The 20,864-nt window shown below is 39.9% G+C and overlaps 2 protein-coding genes across 4 annotated transcripts; one reads left to right on the top strand and one right to left on the bottom strand.

Moving 5' to 3' along the window:
* Positions 1-10: 10 nt before the first annotated feature.
* On the top strand, positions 11-3,619 carry LOC116313901. Of its 2 annotated transcripts, XM_039620363.1 has the most exons (3): positions 11-59; positions 180-386; positions 2,544-3,619. In XM_039620363.1, the coding sequence occupies exon 3, from the start codon at positions 2,574-2,576 to the stop codon at positions 3,255-3,257; it is 684 nt and encodes a 227-aa protein (XP_039476297.1). In that variant the 5' UTR covers positions 11-59; positions 180-386; positions 2,544-2,573; the 3' UTR covers positions 3,258-3,619. The 2 variants fall into 2 exon arrangements, with proteins under 2 accessions (XP_039476297.1, XP_031587591.1); XM_031731731.2 differs by lacking the exons at positions 11-59; positions 180-386 and adding an exon at positions 1,313-2,010.
* ttc37 (tetratricopeptide repeat domain 37) lies at positions 3,478-20,513 on the bottom strand. 2 transcript variants are annotated; one of them, XM_031731730.2, is made up of 41 exons: positions 20,437-20,513; positions 18,927-19,023; positions 18,666-18,809; positions 18,330-18,421; positions 18,091-18,166; positions 17,849-17,995; positions 17,504-17,602; positions 17,245-17,353; positions 17,005-17,145; positions 16,796-16,894; positions 16,529-16,653; positions 16,263-16,349; positions 16,014-16,117; positions 15,761-15,887; positions 15,457-15,636; positions 15,191-15,315; positions 14,854-15,104; positions 14,610-14,712; positions 13,717-13,899; positions 13,436-13,574; positions 13,270-13,348; positions 12,732-12,793; positions 12,589-12,645; positions 12,426-12,494; positions 12,025-12,099; positions 11,655-11,796; positions 11,436-11,529; positions 11,231-11,308; positions 11,005-11,129; positions 10,783-10,906; positions 9,950-10,174; positions 9,669-9,741; positions 9,498-9,551; positions 9,166-9,277; positions 8,672-8,800; positions 8,448-8,572; positions 6,514-6,678; positions 5,711-5,863; positions 5,068-5,198; positions 3,938-4,061; positions 3,478-3,781 (listed from the first exon to the last, which is right to left on the bottom strand). In XM_031731730.2, the coding sequence occupies exons 2-41, from the start codon at positions 19,014-19,016 to the stop codon at positions 3,704-3,706; spliced, it is 4,695 nt and encodes a 1,564-aa protein (XP_031587590.1). In that variant the 5' UTR covers positions 19,017-19,023; positions 20,437-20,513; the 3' UTR covers positions 3,478-3,703. The 2 variants fall into 2 exon arrangements, with proteins under 2 accessions (XP_031587590.1, XP_039476292.1); XM_039620358.1 differs by lacking the exon at positions 20,437-20,513 and adding an exon at positions 19,724-19,920.
* Positions 20,514-20,864: the final 351 nt, after the last annotated feature.

The raw sequence follows: 20,864 nt of genomic DNA on the forward strand, positions 1-20,864 counted from the left end.
TCCCACTGTGGCTAAAGTGCATGCTCATAGGGGGTCATATGGTTGTTGGGTTTTTCTCTGTATGTATTATTGTAGGGTTTTTAACTTACAATATAAAGCTGTATAAGCTGTATAAATAAAATTGAATTGAATTGAATATTTTAAGTTTAAGTAATTTCCCATTTGTGTGTCACTAACAGAAAGTCTTGGAAGCTGTGGCCGACAGGCAAAGCTGAAGACGTGGGGGCAAATCACAATTTCAAGATAATTTAAAAAAAAAGTTTTTCAAAGGTAAATGTCCTAACAGATGGTACAGAGCGATGAGAGTCATGCAAAGTAAGAAGGAAGGAAAGGAGAAACTGCTGTACTACAGGATACTACAAGTGAAATCAACACAATAGAAAAAGGTGACCTGGGTGTTTTTCTCAGATTTGCTAATCATATCTCCCTACAAGCCTCTCTGCTCTTTAATCCTCTGTTAACCTAACCTCAAATTTTCTGTAAGCTAGTGTGATTAAACATAAACTACTTTAGCAATGTACATGATGCAAACACAAAAATATGGTGCTTTTAGTGGTACATGTTCCAAAGCCATAATGTATTTGGTCAGCAAAGTGACATAAAATACTGGTCCTTCCCAGTATAGTCAAGCCAACATCCATGTAACTCATATAATTGACATAAAATATAGTACAGTAGCATTGATACAGTTCTTTAAAAAGAGACCAAATTGGTTCATTTCAGAATTGTATCTAAGCAACGTGCATTATCACTGGGACATTTGAGGGGAAGCTCAAAAAATGTCACGTGACTCATAAAAACTAAACACCTGAGTAAGGTTGACCTTCAGTGACTGTGACGGACAATTGATTATGGATAGAATTGCGGGATTGTCTAGTTTTGAGCTGGGCTCCAGATCATTGTGCTGTTTTGGGAGGAAATTTACTCCAGAGTCAAGCAGCATCCATAGCAAATCGAGTGGCTTTTCAAAATGGAGTGATACATTTCCTTGTTTTTACAGTCACACAAGCACTACCAAACCATCACGCTTCCTCCACACTGATCAAATATGGTGCCAGATATTTTTCTTTTTTCATAAGACAGAATCAGTTTGATCATTCTGAAATTAAATGTGGTCTAGTTGGAAATTACATGCAATCTGTTTCTGATAATAAAGTGTTGCCGTCTAAAGACAGAAATTCACATTTAACTGTTACATTTGCACTCAGCAAGCTTCCTGCTCTACGAGAATATAACCAGTAACATGTTTGGAAATCTGGCTGCATTTATAAATTAGACAGCAATTATTGGCAAACCTTTGACAATCTGTGATTGCAGCTAGCCCAAGTCAGACTGTGACTGTTTGCAGAAAGGTTGCCTCCTATCTGGCGGCCTGTGAAATTGCCTTTAGATAAAAAGAAGTCGTGTGTGTGCAACACAACAACATTGTGACTGTGCTATTAGTTTGCTCTGAATTATCAGATACTTTGTTGAGCTAAGTGTGTGCACTGTTGGGTGGTTTTTCAGGTGAGCTGATTTAATGAAACTGTACTCGGTTAAAATTATATGAGGATGGTGGTGCATGAGATGAGCCCTCTTGGTGTCCCTGTATTGATATAATATTGCAGTAGTATGCTGTATTGATTCATTCCCTCTCCTTAATACGGTCACTTCTTTAGTGCTTTGTACTCTAGTCTAACCGTTTGAATGATAACGTAGCTTAAAAATGATCATTGTTAAAAGCACTTTGAGTGATTAAGAGTATAATATACGTGAATAGGGTCATGGCCCGCACGGGGATCCACTTTGGCGTTATTAGCACCACGCCCTAACCAACTGAGCTAACCGGCCCGTGCAGGGCGTTATTTTGAGACCCTTCATGCTAGAACGGCTGATACGAAACTGAAAGTTAAGGGGAGGAGATTCCCATTCTGAACCTGAACAGAAAGTGGAAGTTAAATAGAACAGACGGCTCTTCACAAAAGCCTTTAACTTTTAACTTTGAACTTCAACCAGCCTAAACGACACAAGGTACAGATGTTTCGTTGTATTTATCGCGAGTAATCGGTGCTCGGTTTTTATGACAAACCTTAAACTCCTACTGTGTTGGATAAAATCTGGCTAACGCTAATTTAGCCAAATATTGTTTGATTTCTGCAGATAATGTTAGTTCTTTTCTGGGCATCTAAATCCTCAGTACTACCAAATTCACTATATTGTACAGTATGGTTTACAGTATTAGGATACATTATGTAACTTTAACTGTAGATTTGACTTTAAGCAGCTGTCTTAAAGTCAAGGTTTGGGGATTTTCAGCTATTTTTCCCCAATATAGACTAGTTTTTGACATAAACAAGGTACTTGTCACGTAGACTTATATATTGAAATCTGTACAGCTAACAATGCAGTTGCTGTTGTCACAATTAACATTTGACCCAATCTGATTCACTGAGGTCAAAGTCCTGAGCTATGTGCAATAAACTGTATGCCCCGAACCTCTTCTGAATTTGTTATAATTTACTGGCATTACTGTTCCTGCCTTACATGGTTTCTGGTCTTTGCAGGGCTTAAACAGCATCCATTTGTGAAGCAGGATGTCGCTACAATTCTTTGGATGGGAGGTTACCTATGATGATGAGTCTCCCAGTGTGGAGCTGACAGCCTCCCAGGCACCCAAAGATAAGGGTGTCTACACCATGTACCATGGTACCAGCATTGCCAATGCACGTCTCATCATTGCCAATGGCTTTCAGCAGTCGCAGGGGGGCATGCTAGGAAAGGGTGTGTACGTCAGCCGTGATAAGAAAAAGGCAGAACGTTATCCATTGAACAACAGCCCTACAGACCGTGTGGTCCTCGAGTTACGCGTGTCTGTTGGCCGTGTCAAACGCATTGACAAGGACAACCATCCTATGCAGTACACTTGGAGCACGCAGGGATATGACACTGCTTGGGTACCCCCTAACTGTGGGATGAAAGCTGTGCCCAGCGGCCTGGAAGAGGACTGTGTGTTTGACCCCAAAAGAGTGACAGTCGTGGGCATTGCAAAGGCTCCACACAATGTGCAGACAGAACTTAAGCAGCTGGTGGCTCAGAACATCAGCCATTCCAGCACAGTCCCGGGTGGAGTAGTGTATGGTGCTGCTGCTTTGGACGTGTGTTCACTATGCAAACGCAGGCAGCAGCAGGGGTCTCCACACATCACGACACCATGCTGGGGCTGTGGGCAAAACATCTGTATTCTTATGAGCAAACATGTATGTCCAGTTAGCGTTTGAGAGTGAGTGACACGGATGGATTCACATATATGATCTGGCAGAGTGTCGGAAAAAAGCTCAAAAACGCATATGACTCAAAGTTTCTTCTGTTTCTTCCACTTTAGGGATGTTTGAATATTGTTTACAAAGTTTTATGTGAATTTTAAAAGTCACTGCTCATTCTAATTTACACTGCTGTCTTTTATAGTTTACGTGCAATCAAGATGAGACAATTGTTAGATATTGGGAAAATGTCTTTATTTCACTTTGAATGTAGATGCGGTACCTGCATTTTAAGCACATTTTGAAATATGTGACAATCATGACTTCAACTTAAAGAGGTGATTAGATCATGTAAAGCCATTAAAGCCATTATTTAAAGACCCACTGTTAGTGGTGGTTTTTGTCTGGTGATAAACCTGCTAAGCAACATGATTTCATAAAGCATAATGAGATGGATACAAAGTTCAGGATGAAGAGTTGAGGACTGAATGAAACTCCAGCAATCTTTCATCTCTGTTCATTTTGGCATGCTGCAATAGGACCTGCAAAAAGAAATGGTGGTAAACGATTACAAAGGCAAGCACACAAGAATTACTTTTAGTTGGACTATGTGTATGCTGTCACCGTTTCCACAAACGTTTCTCCCAAACAAATGTTCCTAAGTGGTGTCTGTAGGAATGAGGTAGCTGCATGTTCACCTTCATGAGTTCCTCGTCGTTTTTGGCATGCAGGTGTCTCAGGAGATACCAACTGGCCACCTGCACCACTGTTGCTGGTATATCTTGAATGTAAACCAGCCTCTCCAGCAAGCGTCTTGTTTCCCTATAGAAGACACAGCAGACCTGAACAAGCTAAGCTTGTTTAACATGATTGCTATCCATTAGGCAGCCTGTTCCCATGTAAATGTTTTTCTTCCTTTTTTGGCTGCTTCCTTTACGGGTCACCACAGCAGATCATCTGCCTCCATCTTACCCTATCCCCAGCATGCTCCTCTGGTACACCAGCCCTATGCATGTCCTTCTTCACTACATTCATGAACCTTCTCTATTGTCTTCCCCTTTTCCTCCTGCATGGCAGTTCATTATGCACACTAATGTATCCACTATCTCTACTCTGCCCATGTCCAAAGTATCTCAGCCTTGCCTCTCCAACTTTGTCTCCAAAACACTCGACCTGAGCTATCCCTCTCATGTCCATTCTGTTAAATCCCAATGAAAATCATAACATATTCAACTGCAGCTTGGACTCCTGTCTTTTTGTTGGTGCCTTTGTCCGTACGTCGTAGCAGGTCTAACTACTATCTGCTATCCTCGTGTCACAAATCACCCTGATACTTGTCTCCACCTGCTCCACCTCAGTCTGGCCTGATACTGTAACTGTTATCTCTCTTCCATCAGTATTAACTAATATATACAACGTGAAATGAAAAGAGCTCCTGATACTGTGATTATGCTTGGCACAGAAGTTTCTGCAGCATTTCTCAAGGAATTTAGCCAGGTCATGGTTGGCATATTTGCTCAGCTCAGCATTCTCATGAATGTACTCTAATTAACCGTCCTGGCAGTCCTCTGAGGGTGACAGAATGCTATAATACTACCAGGACACAAAATGTTGCTTTGCAGTTCCAAAAGTACCAATATATTAAAAAGACAGATGGAAGCATGGATTTGAAGTTTTAAGAATCTTATGCTTCATTTAATCACTTAAGCCGTTAAATTAAACATCTACAGGGATAAAATCATTTGCATGGCTATGTGGGCTGACCAACAGCACTGCAACCTGCACCTCTATGTACGTAAATAAACTTAGCATAAGGAGCTGCACCGACCTAGCAGCCATCTTTGTCACAAACTGGAGCAGAGCCTGGAAAAGAAGGGCCACAGGGGATGAGTCCAGCTTCAAGACCTCAGTAGTAGCTTCCAGCACCAAGTCCTTCCAGTCATTTCCTGGGACACCCACCTTAGAAGTCAGATCATACATGGTTCAGAGAAAACTAGGAAAGAGAAATCTACACAAAATAAATTCATCTAGTAAAGGTGTAATACGTCAAGCTATATTATTTCCAAACAACATGCATAACACATGCAGCAACTTTCACAGGAGTCTTGGATACAAGCAAAAATCTCTATTTAGCAAGAGCTTCTTGTCAGCCACTTAGCCTTGGCTGCTCATCCTATGATTCATCAATCTTTTATCTCCTCTACCTTGAATCTCTCCTTACTTGACAGGGATGTAAAAAAGAGCCGACTCTGGCTTTTTGTGCATATTCATGGAATTTTGTAATTTTTATGAAACACAACTGAGTCCTCATTGCTAAAATGCTACTTCTGGAACAAATAAATACATTATTCCCTAAATAATGCAATATAACATTTTTGGTTTGTATTGCTACAGTATAATCCTGCTTTAATAGCTGTAATTTGACACCTTAAAGTTGTAGATCCTGATTTGAACCCCAAACATATACTTACCATACAAGGCCCGAGAGCTAGCAGGGCTAGTCGGAGGAGGCTGGCTACCTGGCAGCTGTGCATGCCAAGCTGCGAGGCCAGCTGGAGACTCTGTCTGTAAGCCATGACCGCCTGAACCAGTAGGCCCTGGCTGCGATACACCTCAGCCAGCCACTGAGCAGAGGGGAGCAGAAGAGCAGAGGACTCACAGAATAAATGAAGATGATTTGGAACAGAGACAAGAATTCACTGAGTGACCAGGGGGGGGGGGGGGATATGAGAGGACAAGCATAATTATTGTTTTAAGATGCCAATATCTTCATCTAATCAAAAGATAACATGGCTAGAAGAATCCTTATAACTACATAATATTGTCATTTTCATTATAATATTAATAGTGAAGCTCAAATGCTATATTTTTCATTCTCCACATATATACTGTAACACGGTAGCACCAGCTGCCAATATGTTCAAGGCTTTTGCTGCTACCCTGTTACTGGTAGCAACTACTTGATGTTAAGTGCAGAAATTTGAGGTTTTCAAGTGAAGTAAAGAATGTTCAGAGTCTCAGTGAAAGCAAGAGAAAATGGCAGTAGAGGAGAAAAATAACATAATTTTAGCATGAGAACAAAACATTTTTTTCCAATATGCTGTCTTATCTTCTTTTGACACATCTATGTGTCCATGTGAACAACATGGTTTAGCAGTATTCAAATTTACAATTAAAATACTGGCAATTGAAAGCAAAGAAGAGATCATCACTTAGTCACTCTAGCCTTGCTGGAGAACTTTAAATGGATAAGCAGGTAAATGTAAACACTTACATGCCATGCCCCAAGGTTGGTAGGGTTCATCATCACAGCACTGCTGAGCTGCTCCAACACAGGCTCTGGGAGGACAGTACCACCATCAGTCATAAGGAGGCGCTGACACTGCACCTGCCTCAGTGATAACATCACTGCTGCGTGCTCAGGGGACACATTCAAGACCTGTGATAAAGGTAAAACATATTAACCAGAATGGACAAGATTGGCTATCTGAGGGACAGCTCAGCTCAGTGTACCTCAGAGTAGAGCTGGGCGATATAAGATTTTTTCATATCACGATATGCTTTTTTCATTTCAGGCGATAACGATATATATCACGATATAAGCCAAATAACTATATTTGTAAGATTTAAATGTGCCGTTGCTCACAAGTAAAATGTGAAATAATTAGCAGCTTGTTTTAATTAAAATATTTATTTCCCATAATAAGTTCAACAGGGTAGATGTACTTAAGGAACATGAGACTTCAGTTTCAGATAAAGGCAAATATTGTAAACTACACAATAAAAGGCAGCCGCTAAAGCGTTTAAGTTTCAAAATAGAACAAACAAAACAGACCACTAAATTGTCAATTCCACTTAGAAACAAAATTTTAATTCTAAAAATAAATCTTAGGTCGTTTTACAGAAGAACAGACAAAATTGACTAACTTTTGTCAATATCAAATAAACTGAGAACTAAAGGAAATTCTCAGGCTACGCCCACACGTACACGGGTATTTTTGAAAACGGAGATTTTCCGTTTTGCGTTTTAAAAATAATCCCGCCCACACGTAAACGCAGAAATGAAGGAAAACGCTGCTAGGAACATGCCAAAGCAACAGGTGGCGATATATTCCTAACCGTGTAGAAATGTTGGCCAATCAGAAGTCTAGAAGCCTCGGTAGGAAATAGTAAACAAAGATGGGGCATAGAAACAGAACCGAGTCGTATGTGTGGAGGGACAGTAACTATGTGTGTATATGTAAGCATTTAAACACTGCAGAGAGTACAATTAACAGTAACAGTATTGTAGAAATTCATTTCACCGAAACAATAACGTGGCGCACAGTGTGACATCAAAAAAGACGCACACCTTTGACGCTGCGTTTTCTCCGTTTTTCTTGTCCACACGTAAATGCAAAAACGGAGTTTTCGAAAATATCCACCCTGGCAGGCGTTTTTAGAAATCTCCGTTTTCAGTGACTGAAAACGCCGTTTACGTGTGGACGAAAGGTGCAAACGCATAGAAAAATCTGCGTTTTCAAAAATACCCGGGTACGTGTGGACGTAGCATCAATCTCTCCTTGTTGTATAGCTTAGCTTTTCAAACAGTTTTAACAGTTACTTTAGTCTGACAAAAGCCGAATGACGAATTAGCGCTTTCAGTCAGAGATTGAGCATGCACCGCTTTATTGTATATCCAGACTTGCTTTCGGCACAATTTACAGTGCGCGCTACTCTGTTTTTTGTCAGACTTGAAATAGCCGAAATACCTTCACACTACGGAACTTCTGTGGCCCTTCCGTTTGACAATCTCTCCAGCATTGGAACCATCATCTGTTTTTTCTTCGGTAACCTTCGCTCACCCTCTCGGTTGATTTTTCTCTAGTCGGCAAACTCCTTTCCTTCATTACCCGGGCAGCCCGGCTGCAAAAACAAATACACATGTGCGCCTTGGCGCTTGTGCTGTACGTAACAAGTCATGTGACGTGACGCTGCGGCTGTGATTGGTTCGGCTCTGCGCTACTTAATTTGGATTGGCTGTTCTTTTTTTTTTTTTTAAGAGGACAAGAGAGATGAGGTCTATCGCAATAGTTTAATTTTTCTATCGAGAAAAAGTTATTTCGCAATACATATCGTTATCGTTTTATCGCCCAGCTCTACCTCAGAGTGTTTTGGAGACAAAGTTAGAGGTGTGCACACAGTGTGTGCGAGTCCCCAATATCCTACCTGTGTGCATAGGACTTCTGCTTGCTCTAGCTGTCCCTCCAGCATGAGACCAGTCACTGCCTGTTGTAGCACCCATCCTTCCAGAGCCTGAGCTAGAGGCCGCTCTATTTCATCCACACTACGCACTGAGACACAAAACCGCAAAAAGGTGTTAGCTACACAGTCAAATACGCAGAGACAAGCACACAAATCGGGCGACACTAAAAGAGCACCAGTGAGCATACCTTTCTCAGAAACCACTGACATAAGGGTCTGCTGCAGCGCTTGTCTGCGAGGAGCAGAACCAGAAAGATAACAGGAAGTGTTTTCGGTGTAACAAGCAGCCATTAATCCGGCCCACGTTGCTGGATCATCTAAAGTAGAGAGCAGAATGACAACTCAAATACGTATAAGCAAGTATCTCACACACCCGTGTTCTTCAATAAATGTCAAATGCAAAACAGCCATTTTTCCATTGTAGGTAAGGTTACACTCCACTGATATAAATAAACATGAACAAACTTTCCTGGCAAGGAAAGGAAATGTATCCTGCTCTATCCTATCAAAATATTTCCCGCATATACGACATAGTTCACTAGAACTGTACTAAATTACTGAATTTTAACAAGTTAAATAAATGTATTTGTTATATTTTTGTATTTGTTGTATTTTCAGCTTTAAAAGACAATAAAAAGAATATCATGCTTATCGTGTGTAATAAAATGATGTGTGTGTTTACCAGGACAGAGCAGCACAGCTCTCTGCATAGTCTTCAATGCATTCTTCTTACTGTCCTCTCCAGAGTGTCTGCCACTGGCCAGCTGGTTCACTCCACTGTACAACAACGCCCTCTGCAGTCACACAAGTAAGTCAACCGTTTAACATGCAAACAATGTGAATACATGAGTAAAATATACCTTTTGGATGTTTCGGTTGTTAAAAGTTTTAAAATATATCTACAATGTACAAAAACTGAGAAAAAGAAATTACTACTAAATTAAACGGGCCAGTTAGATTTTTTAAAAAGTTTACCGGAGAACACAAGACATAAGATAAAAGTCACATTTTTACCTTTCCTTGGGTCATACTGGAGAGACAGGCAACATGGCCAGCTACTGCACCACCCTGTGATATGAAACAAGTGAAAAACAAGAACCCCAATGAACCAAATGTGTTTGAGCATAATTGATTTGTTAGGCTTAGCCTGCAGTGCATTATGTTTGTGTATGTACACAGCCTTACATTTGCCTTTCTAGGGTAGTACTGTGGAACCACTCTGGACAGAAGCGCCCACAAAGAAGCATTTCCAGGATTGCTGTAAATAAATCAGGAAAACATGGAAAGTTTATGATCTGTTGCTGCAGTGTCCAGGGTTGTTGCAGTTGTGGTTGATTGCTTTGTTTGATCACTAGAGTGTAGAATAAAATGCACATAGTGTAACAGAGTACATACCAGCAAAATTATTTGTTTTTTGAGGTGAGGTAAAGCTTATCATTAATGCAAATTTCATTAAAGGGAAATACCTGTGCACAGCTCTTGAAACCTCCCTTGGCACTGCACTAAAATTCCCCTGCACAGCCAACAAGGTGCAGGTGAGTAGACATCGTTGCTCGATAGCACTCCCAGAGGCTGAACCTTGCTTTAGGAGCTCAGTAAGCGCAGCAGCAGCAAGTGTAGCATCGCGGTGGGCCAATCCGAGCGCACATAAGCAAACCAGGGACTCTGAAATCGGCTCCTTTAACATCGAACTATGGGAACAAAAAGTAAAAACAAATAGTTTCAGCTTAAATTCAAGACTAGTACAAATATTATTTATTTCTATCTATCATTAGATGGTTTCAAAATGTTTCCCATGACATAATTAAATTGTTTTCTTGACAGTTTTCCTGAATAACAGCATATTTTTAAAGTAGAAACCTATCACACATATCTATTTTTGATTTATTTTTATGGTTTACACAGCCAGAGCTTATGTGTAGATACTGGGCACAGACTCCCAGTGGCGTGCAGATAAAAATAAAAAATAGGAATCATTTGTGGCAAGTCTAAACCTGAAAAATAACAGTATGTGCACAATAAAATAAGCTCTTCCAACCCAACCATACAGCACAATATAAGTGATTCAAGGAGATTCAAATGTTTTGTGCTCCAGGTTCAGCAATACTGGCAAGAAACAAGCTCTTTTTACAATCAACATTAAAACATAAAACAAAAACCAATAAAGCTTTCTGATCTTTTTTTTAATACTAGCAAATATTGAAAATAAATGATGGGAAAAACCAACATTATTTATTAAAATGACAGATAAATAGGACATAAAACTAGTGCAATCCATAAAACACTCACTACGACTCACCATTTAAACAGCAGAGTCTTGGCTGAGTCTAGGTTACCCTGCTGGTGCTGCAGCAAGGCCAGAGCTGTCAGTACATAAGCCTTTTCCTTCTCACTAGAAGCCACAGCCAAGGCGCGTTCATAGGCTATAATATACACACACACATGCAGCAGTTTATTCACAGCCCCACTGATATGTAAACACATATGAAATCTCTTCACTTTGGTGTTTTCCAGTCCTTACCGCTGATGCTCTCTGAGATGAGTCCTGCCTTGCAGTAGGCCAGAGCCAACCCAACCAGGTCACTGAGCTCTTGCAGTGGAGTGGAATTATAAACATGCACAGCCTCCTCCCACTGACCTGAAGTGCTGGAAAAGCCAGAGTGGAACATAAAAAAGTGACATTTAGGATAAAAGATAAGAAATTTGAAAAAACAGTTTAAGTATATGATAATGAGACAGCTGGTTACCACAATGCACGGCCATAGCTGCCCAGAGAGAATGCCAACTCTTCTGAAGAGGACATGGACTGAAGCAGTTCAACCGCTCTGAGGAAGCATATTGGATTGCAAAAGGTCAATTGAAAACCCAATATATATAACATTATGTTCCTTCTCGGTTATACTGCTTCATCAATTAGAAAGCAGAGACAGTAACTGTATTTCAAATTTATACCTCTGGTAAGCCTGTAAGGCCTGTCTCTTCAGCTGCAGATGCTCATTCAGATAGCCCAGCATAATGAAGGCATCAGGATCTGATTGAATCCTCTCTGAAAGAGATGCAAAAAAACCATACAAATACCCAAAAAGTCTGCCAGTAACACATGCAAAGCTAAATGAAAACCACGACATCTGTGGATCCTGTGTGCAAATCAGCACGCAAGACATGATGTACCTGTGTACTTGCTGAGTGCCACCTGAGCAGCAGAGATGGCATTCATCTGCACGATGTTGTAACGGTACAGTTCTGAGTCTCTGTTGCTCTTATCCAGCAGCGTGGAGCAAACCCAGAAGGCATATCCTTTCACGCCTTCCATCTAACGGAGAAAGATGTCAGGATTGATAAGGAAAGACAGAAATGAAGGGAATATCGAGTCTGACAGAGCAAAGCAAAACATCATTTTGTGTTGTACCATGCCATCATTACAATATCCTTACAACTAAAAGGCTTGGAGCTTAAAATTAAGCACAGCGACTAAGAAAGGTGAAGCAAAGACTGTTATTATCTTGCTAATAAGTGGTTATTACAATAGCAGGTCACGCACATGTGTGCTGAGTTCAGTGGTGTGCCTGAAAAGATCCATGGTGTCATAGCTTCCCACGCGTTCTGCTATCAGCGCCTGGTAGGAGGACAAAGGATGAAACTATAATTTAGACAGATAAAGACAAAGAGGCCAAAAAAAGTCACAGTGTTATGCCAGTACTTTCAGTGTAATCAAACTTTATGGAGCTCCCTCACCGAGCAATGATGTCTTTCACATTCCTTACTACTCCAAAAATACAGCCCAAGGAATAATTTCACCTCACTCGGCTAGCTGTGGCTTTGAATGTATATGCATTTATTAGAAATAGTATACATTCATCAGCTACAGTGAACCATTGTCTGTAATGTGATATTTCTTGGCTTGGAGGCTTTCAAGTTATCAATAAATGCTGAGAGTGGTACCTGTCCGATCCAGCAGTTGACATAAAGTGGCTCCAAGGACTGAGCAATCTTGAAGGCCTCGTGTGCAAGCTATAACAATAAATCCACATTTGAACAATGAAAATGTCATCCACCTATGATAAAAACAGAAGAAATATACAGCACAAACCAAGTAATCACATACCTCTATATTTTCCTTCTTCAGATACAGGCTACCAAGGTTTGTCCAGGCCACAACATTCTGCAATGAGATATAAGAGTCAAATAAAAACAGCAGAATATTTTCTAATACTTTATTGATCTCTACACCAAATGTGCCGTACGTACATTAGGCTCAACTTGGATGGACTTGATGAAGCAATGCTGAGCCAGAGCATAGTTCTCAAGACCTGATGTGAGAAAAGAAGGAGAAAATATTTTGTTCTTTTTTATAAAGATTGCTTAGAAGTATATAATTATTTATCATTGTAATAAAAGAAAAGAAAGACTCCTTTAAAGTGAACTGCAAACTGCAAGGTTTTTCTTTATTAGACTAAAAATCTTGAGGTGACTTAAATGAAATGAAATTTATTTATAAGATTTGCTTTTCTTTTTTGCTTTGCTTTTTTTGTAATTTAACAACATATATATCAAACTTAAGTCCATTAAGTTGAGAGACCTTAGTACTCTTGTCAGAGAAATAAAGATATTTTTCAAATGCCACAACATTTTGACTCTTTTTATGTTGAAATAATAACAGGCAGAGCTTTCAACAGATTTCAGGGGTACAATGTTGCTTCATTCCTAAGTGTAAGACAAGGGAAATAAAACAAGCTATACAGGCTTTTATTCTAAAAACATACCCGTTACTTGAGAATGTCGTTACCTTTGTTCATGGAAACAACTCCTAGGGCATTCCAGTAGCTGTGGTTGCTGCTGTCCATCATGATGGCTTTTTTTAAACACTGCATAAAAAAAAAAAAGACCATGAGATAGAGATCTCTTTCTGGAACACACAATGCAAAGATGTTGTACAGGATTCGTCAAATAACCTGCTGGGCCTTCTCTATGTCCATAGCTGGGGAGTTCTGGTCATTCTGTGTAAGGCTGGCCTGGTGATAATAGTTGAGCCCCAAGTCATACCAAAGACTGGCAACTTCAGGCATCAGCTTCAAAGCATGAGCATAGCACCTGTGGCAAAACATATCAGTTTCAATTTCTGCTTGGCCAACAGGGGCAGGTAGGATAAGCAGTGTAAAAGAAAGCACAAATATATAGTAACTGACTATTCTTATGCATTATCAGCCTTATAATGATATGATAATGGCCATACCTCTCGCCGACTTTTAGTGTCTGGGCCTGGTTGAGCATTTGGTTCTCAGTGTTGGCATCTAAACCAGCAAGTAGGGCTGGCACTATAACCGTGGCTCTGTTTGGGGAGACGGTGCTAACTGCAGTGCAAGCATCGCCCAGCAGCTTCCACAAGCAGGAAAGGTCTGGTCGCAGCTGTACAGCTCTGGAGATCACGAAGTAAAGAATCTTAGAAAAAGACTAAGTGTGCTATGCATAATGTTCAGAACCACCAGATTTAGCATCGAGGAACAGCCCTACAGTAAACGCAATGGCCACACCATCCCCCGAGCTGCCCTTTCTTCTTGTTCCAGCAACAAGATAAGTGTTGGAATAAAGTAACTTTTGCCAAATAATGTCAAGTGGTATAATAAATAGATTAGTCAAGAAAAAGGATGAACACGCTTTTATTTTGTTGATTTGAATCTTAATTTTTACCATATAGAGTAATTTTTGTCATTTTAATTTTGTAACATATGCAGTTTGTTAAGATATTGCCTTGATCTGCTGAGTGACCATCTCCTTCTTAGGCTAGCGAGCCTCCCTAAAAGTATGAAGTGAAATATCCTTTTAGGTAGCTAAAGTGACCTCGTCCTGACTAAATCATTACAATATGTTGCTTTAGTGTCAGAGGCCACACTCTTTGCTTCAGCATCACATTCCATTAATGTGCAGCAGCCATACTGCCTACTAAAACATGGACCAGAGGAGCTCCTATTACAAAACACAGATCAAATGTCAGTATATTCACTGCAAAAGGACCATTACTCCACCATAGCTTCACTAGCAAGTACCTGTTTGCTGTTATAATAATATTACAAATGTCATATATAGAGCCTCTAGGGTTCGGGGGTTGAATGAGTGTGTCGTCATTACCTGAAGAGGTTCTGTATTGCTTGCTGAATGAGGTCAGTGGCTCCTCCATCTCTGCAGTCCTGCATTAAACTTTTTGCCAGAGACAGCTGGCACTCCCCAAGACCTGAATAAAAGACCATGTTAAGTAAAATTAAATGCCCAGATTTAGACATATCACTCCCAGAAGATGTGCAATAAAATGGCTAATAGATTACATTAAATCAAATAAAGTGCATCCAAAGGGTACAATGAAACATTCACTTACCTTTAAGAGCAGGGACATAGTCCTGCTTTGCTGTGATCAGCAAGTACTCTGCGACAGCCTCTTTGAACTTGCCCAGAGTCTGTTTGATTGCAGCAGCCTGGTAGACACTGTAGATGGAGCAGGGCTGAAGCTGATGGGCTTTACCAAAAGCTTTCAGAGCTGCTGTGAAGCTCCGGCGGTTTAGATATGCTTCACCTAAACACTCCCAACACACCCAGTCCTCTGGGTCTGCTCTTAAAGCGGCCTGCAGGCTAAAATTATAAATAAAATATTCAACAGCACTTATACACTTAGACCGTGGTAATAAATTTAGTTGTCTCAGATGTGTAAATCTTACTCCGCTATGGCCTGTTGATTTTCTCCAACTTTCAGGTAGTAAAGGCCTCGTCTCATCCAGGCCCATTTAGCCGAGCCTGGAGTGGCTTTCTCTAACACAGACTGAAGAATGGCTAAGGCAGTGTCCTGTGTCAATCAGCAAAGAGAGAAAGAAGGCATAAAACAGGGGGGAAAAACTTGTAAGGAGACTATAAGCAATAACAAGGAGCCAAACAAGACACCCAATTCTCAGAATTTGGTGACTTTTTCACCCCCAAGACAACTCACCATGTCTCCCTGCCCCATACTGAGATCCACCGAGGCAGCGCCAGACTCCACATCTTCACTGTCCAGTTGAAAGGCCTTTTTGTAGCAGCCTTGTGCACGGCCATAATCCTTTGCAATGTCCCGATAATAATGCCCCAGGTAGCGGAATACACAGCCAAGGTGTGGATCTAGCTTTGCAGCCTGAAATGGACAAACAAAGCTTTCAAACTAAAATGCCATTAACCTCTTATTTTCAAAGACTGACCCATTAGCACTTGAATTCACCTTTCCTACCACATACACTTTCAATAATAATTTCACAAACCTTCAGCAAATGTGTGTGAGCTTTGCTCCGGTCTTTACGGGTCTCTTCTCCCATGTCCCAGTAGAGCTGTCCAAGCAAAAAAAAATACTCTCCACAGTCTGGGCTCTGACTTGCAGCCTTTAGGAAACTACATAAAAAAAAAATTCAAAAAACAGCCATGCAAATGGGCTCTTTTACATAAGTTTAAGACAGTAGACTGCCATAGAAAGTATGAATTAAAAAAGATTTATTTGTCTTTTTTTTTTTTTTTTACCTCTGCTCTGCCAGCTGCTTTTCACCTTTAGCAAAGTGCACCAGTCCTTTCAGAGCCAATCCTTGGGCTAGGTTTGGGTTGGAAGCCACCAGTTCTGATGACACCTATAAAGGACAGACTAGTTTAATGCTGGCTAGTCCATCACTACCAGACGCATACTCCTCGCGTCCTGCAATCATAACTTAGTTAAAATAACAGAAATATGTTGTTTTCATTGACAGAATCAGTAAGTATTCATTTAATTTCAACCTTAAGTGCTTGATCAGTCTGTCCTTTGTTAAGGTATGCACGTCCTTTAAGGGCTAACAGAACCGGGTCTTTTTCAGCTTCTGGAATCTAAAAAACAAACAGACACAGATGTGGCATTTCCTTTGATCTTATATCAACTTTTTACAGCTTCTAACAATCTCCACAACAATTTTATGCACTGAATTAGACATAAAAATATGCAAGAAAATTAAAAAATACTATAGCTATACAATGCTGGTTAAAGCGAGCATTTACCAACTCATTACCTGTTTAAATGTCTCCAAAGCCTGCTCTCCAGCTTTCTCTCCTCCACTTCTCACTAAAGCCTCTAGTTTTAGTCGAAGAAGTCTGATCCTCAGCTCTTTCTCTTCAGAGTCACACACATTCAAACCTAATAAAAAATGACACACACTGAAGTGTCTTTTTAGGGATTAAAGACATTGATCTTTAAAGTCAGTGCTTAAGACCCTTTTTATTCACTCTCTTTTTAATTAAATATTGGTGATGTCTTGAGTGGACACAGTTAAATGTACCTTGTGAGCATGATGTAGCGCTGTCAGCGTATCTGTAAATTTTAAACTGGGCTTCAGCCAGACTGTACCATCCTGTAGTTGAGCTCATTTTCTTCAATCCTAGTAAAAGTGGAGGAGACAGATAATGAACCATGACCATCAAGAGCACATATTAAAGGATAAAGTGTTAAGGTATGTTTTTTACATTGTTTGTTACTGTGACAACTCACCTTGTGTAAGGTCATCAATGGCATCTTTATACCTTCCTTCCAGCAATGCTTTCGTCCCCAGACACAAATGACCCAATCCACTGTCAGGGACCAGATCCATGAGGCGGGAGAAAGAGCTAACTGCCTCCTCATTAAAGTTTCCTTTGGGGAAAAGAGAAGAAGATACATATGACTCTGCCATTTATGAACATCCATTATGAGTACAAAAAGGCAAGGATTTGTTTTGTTTTTTTATTTTACCTGTTTTAAGGTAATGATGACAAAGAACCTCAAGAGGATAACTTTGGTTGGGGTAGAGGGAAATCATGGACTGACATGCTGCAGTCATTCTGGCTTCTTCTTGTGGTAGCTGCAGTAAGACCAGATTCATGATTAACAGGTCATTTTGAGAAGCATAACTACCTATAATGAGCTGGCCTTTTTGGATAAACATTTCCAGACTCTAATGATCCTTAAGTTTCTGTGATAGTTAGCTAGACATAAAAGATGCAGCACTTACTAGAGAAAGACATTTGACATAGTCAGCTGAGACCTTCTTGTGGTCCTCTCCTGGTACAGGATCGATGAGAACCAGAGCTTTCTCAAATGCTGTGATTAACTGATAAGCACAAAGAAACCAAGAACAGCATTGATGTGTGTGCAGTAGGAAACACCATGAAGACTTTTGCTTCTCTTAATCAGTGGGTGGTTATGATATGTAGAAGTTATGGCGAGCCAGCAGTAGCCAGCCTATTACATTGGATTTTGTTAGAAGACATGGAATCTCAAGTACTGTAAAGTGTTTGATATAAAGGAAACATAATGGTGAGTTAAAAGTTAAAAGTCCACATTTTGGAAGTCTTACATGCTGCTGAGTTTCACTATCCTGCTCCACCTCCTTAAGACAGTCTGAGAGGAGCTGGGTCATCTTTTGCAATAGCTGCACTAACTCCTTCTTATCCACGGGTTCCTCTTCCTTCAGCTGTATGAGCTGCAGCCAAACCCTGGCCAGCTGTTCACACACATAAACATATTCACATGTGTTAAAAACATAAAACACACACATATGCAAAACAATCTATTTTCATTAGTCTTGAAACTGCATACCTTTAAATATTCTTTGTCAGACTCATAAATTTCTGTCAGTTTGTCGATCACCTCATAACATTTGTTTTTGTCTGAGCTGCGAATCGAGAACATGATGACAAATCAGTAACCTCATAATATTCTGCAAACTGTCAAAGTGTATTAATTACTTTCAATTTGATTTTTCATTAATCATTATTTTTTATCTGTTTTATATAGTTATAGAACATTTCAGGTAATAAAATGTTTCCATATCTTACCTTGCATACAACTCAACAAGTTTCTGGTAGACATTAGGCAGCTCAACTTTGAAGTCCCACTGATCAGTCTTATCATACAAATTTGCCAAGCCCTTAAAGAAAAAACAAATATTCACACTGTGCATTATTAATAGAGGACAGAGGTATTTTATACGGGATAACATCCTGAGTAAAGATGAATCTATTTTTTAAAGAAAAAAAATTCATAAGAGGCATGCAGATTAAATCTGAAGTAATTTAAAGTGGTTATTATTATCAAATTAACTGATCATAGTAGCGTAGTATTAAATGGCTAGAAAGACCAGTTATCATTAACTAATACATTCTGTACCTTACCTGCCAAGCCAGCAGCTGCTCCGGCTCCAGCTCCACTGCCTTTTTATAGGCTGCCTGTGACTGATCCGGTTGATCCAGCTCACTGGCTGACAAGCCGATGAAGACCCAAGCATTGTAATTGTTTTTCTCAATTTTCAAAACAGTCTAAACCCACAATGCAGAAAGGAAGGTCAATTTTACATTTTTATTCCTAGTATGTCTGAGAAGAGCATATTAAATTTTCAACTTACTGTTATTTAAAAACAAAAAGAGATACTTTACCTTGCAGTGTTTTAGAGCTTCTTTGAATTCTTTGTTTTTAATGGCCTCTCTGGCACTTTTCAGCGCAGCTTTCACTTCTTTATTAGACATCTTGTGGCTATGAAGAGACAACAAAGCAATTCACCTTTCAAAAAAACAGAAAACTCTACACAATGATCAGATCTCAATGGGGAAAAAAATCAATAAAATTCAATTCAATTTTATTTATATAGAACCAAATCACTACTACAGTCACCTGTATAAGCTAGTTTTATATTTTAAGGTAAAGACCCTACAATAATACAGGGAAAACCCCAATAATCAGACAACCCCCTGTGAGCAAGTACTTGGCCCGTTTGACAAGAAAAAATCCTCTGGCAGAACCAGGCTCAGGGAGAAGCAGCCATCTGATGGGACCGGTTGGAGGTGAGGGAAGAAACACACAAAAAAAGACGTACTGCATTTGCAGTAATATGCATTGACTTCGCATTTCAGTCTGTGTGTATAGACACAGTGAAAAAGAAGTGAGGTCAGTGATTCGCAGAAAGCCCTTCACAGCCAACCTATGTCTATTGCATTGTAACTAAGCAAAGTTTCAGGGTCACTTGATCCAGCCCTAACTATAAGTGTTATCAAAACGTTTGAAGCCTAAAATTTCTCTGCATATTTATATTGATATGGACTGGGTCGTGTGTTAGGGAAGAGATTACGCCACATTGTTTGATGGAAGTTGAAAATATTAACCTACAGAGAGCTAAAAACATCCCAAAAAGCCAAGTGGGGGGGCAGGCTAGTCCAGTTTTGCAACAAAAACATACACTGCAGCAACTCAAGAGGGTACTCAGCAACTTGTATGGTCCCTGGATGGATCTGGCTGTTCTCATCATGTCTCTCGTTGTACAAAGGAGCAGATACTGGTCCTGCTGATGGTTTAAAGACCTTCTACGGCCCTGACCAGCCCTGACCAGCCCTCCTGCCTGTCTCCTGGAATCTCCTCCATGCTCTTGATATTGTGCTGCGAGACAGAGCAAACCTGAAAGAGTTGGACTACCTTTACAACCTCTGTAGGTGCAGATGTCGCCTCATGCTTCCAGTATTGACACTAACATTAGCCAGGAAACATGAGCAGGAAAAACGTTTTTAAAAATTCCTGTATTTCCATTTCTTTATTTTTTGAGCAGTGTATGTCAAAAGAGGTTCATGTTAGACTCCTGCAATATTGCAGGAGTCTGAAGTGAATTTCTATATACTGAATTTCCCAGAGGAACCTACCGGAGGGATTAATAAAGTTCTATCTATCTATCTATCTATCTATATTAGTAGATGGCTGTCGGCTAATGCTGCTAGTGAGCAACATTAGCTTGAGCTGTGGGCTTGTTCCGATCATAAAATATTTTAGAATGCAAGTAAATTTAGAACCATGATATACACTTAATATTCAACTTTCTCAATTGACCGAGTTAACTTTAATCCCTGTGCCTTTTGAAAATGCGTAAAAATAAAAAAAAACAATAAAAGTTGGACCACCTACTGTTTACATTGACAGCTTGCGTAGCCTTCTCCAGCTGACACAGCCTGACACGGAAGTAGAAGAAAAGAAACGAGACTTGATTTTCAAAATAAAATTCATAGCGGCGCTTCAGCTGGAAAGCCTCTTCAATTGCTGAGCTTACAGTCTGCTTTACATGTTCTTGTCCACAGCCAACTACCAGTGCAGCGTGAAATTTGACAAGATTAAATGAACGGAGAAGTAACGGGTTCAATTATTTTTTTAAGTCTGATCTGTAACTGAATAATTATTTATTAAACACTATTTTTTAAATCTCGTTTTTCAGGTTCTAGAGTATTGGTAACAGGGTTATACCAAGCATACCACACAAGAACTAAAATATTTCTTAAAAAGTTTGACTTTTTATGCAACTAGACAGATCTTTTTTTTTCATGGTTTCTTATTTGTTT

Source organism: Oreochromis aureus, linkage group 12 (assembly GCF_013358895.1).
Source record: "Oreochromis aureus strain Israel breed Guangdong linkage group 12, ZZ_aureus, whole genome shotgun sequence".
Lineage (NCBI taxonomy): Eukaryota > Metazoa > Chordata > Actinopteri > Cichliformes > Cichlidae > Oreochromis > Oreochromis aureus.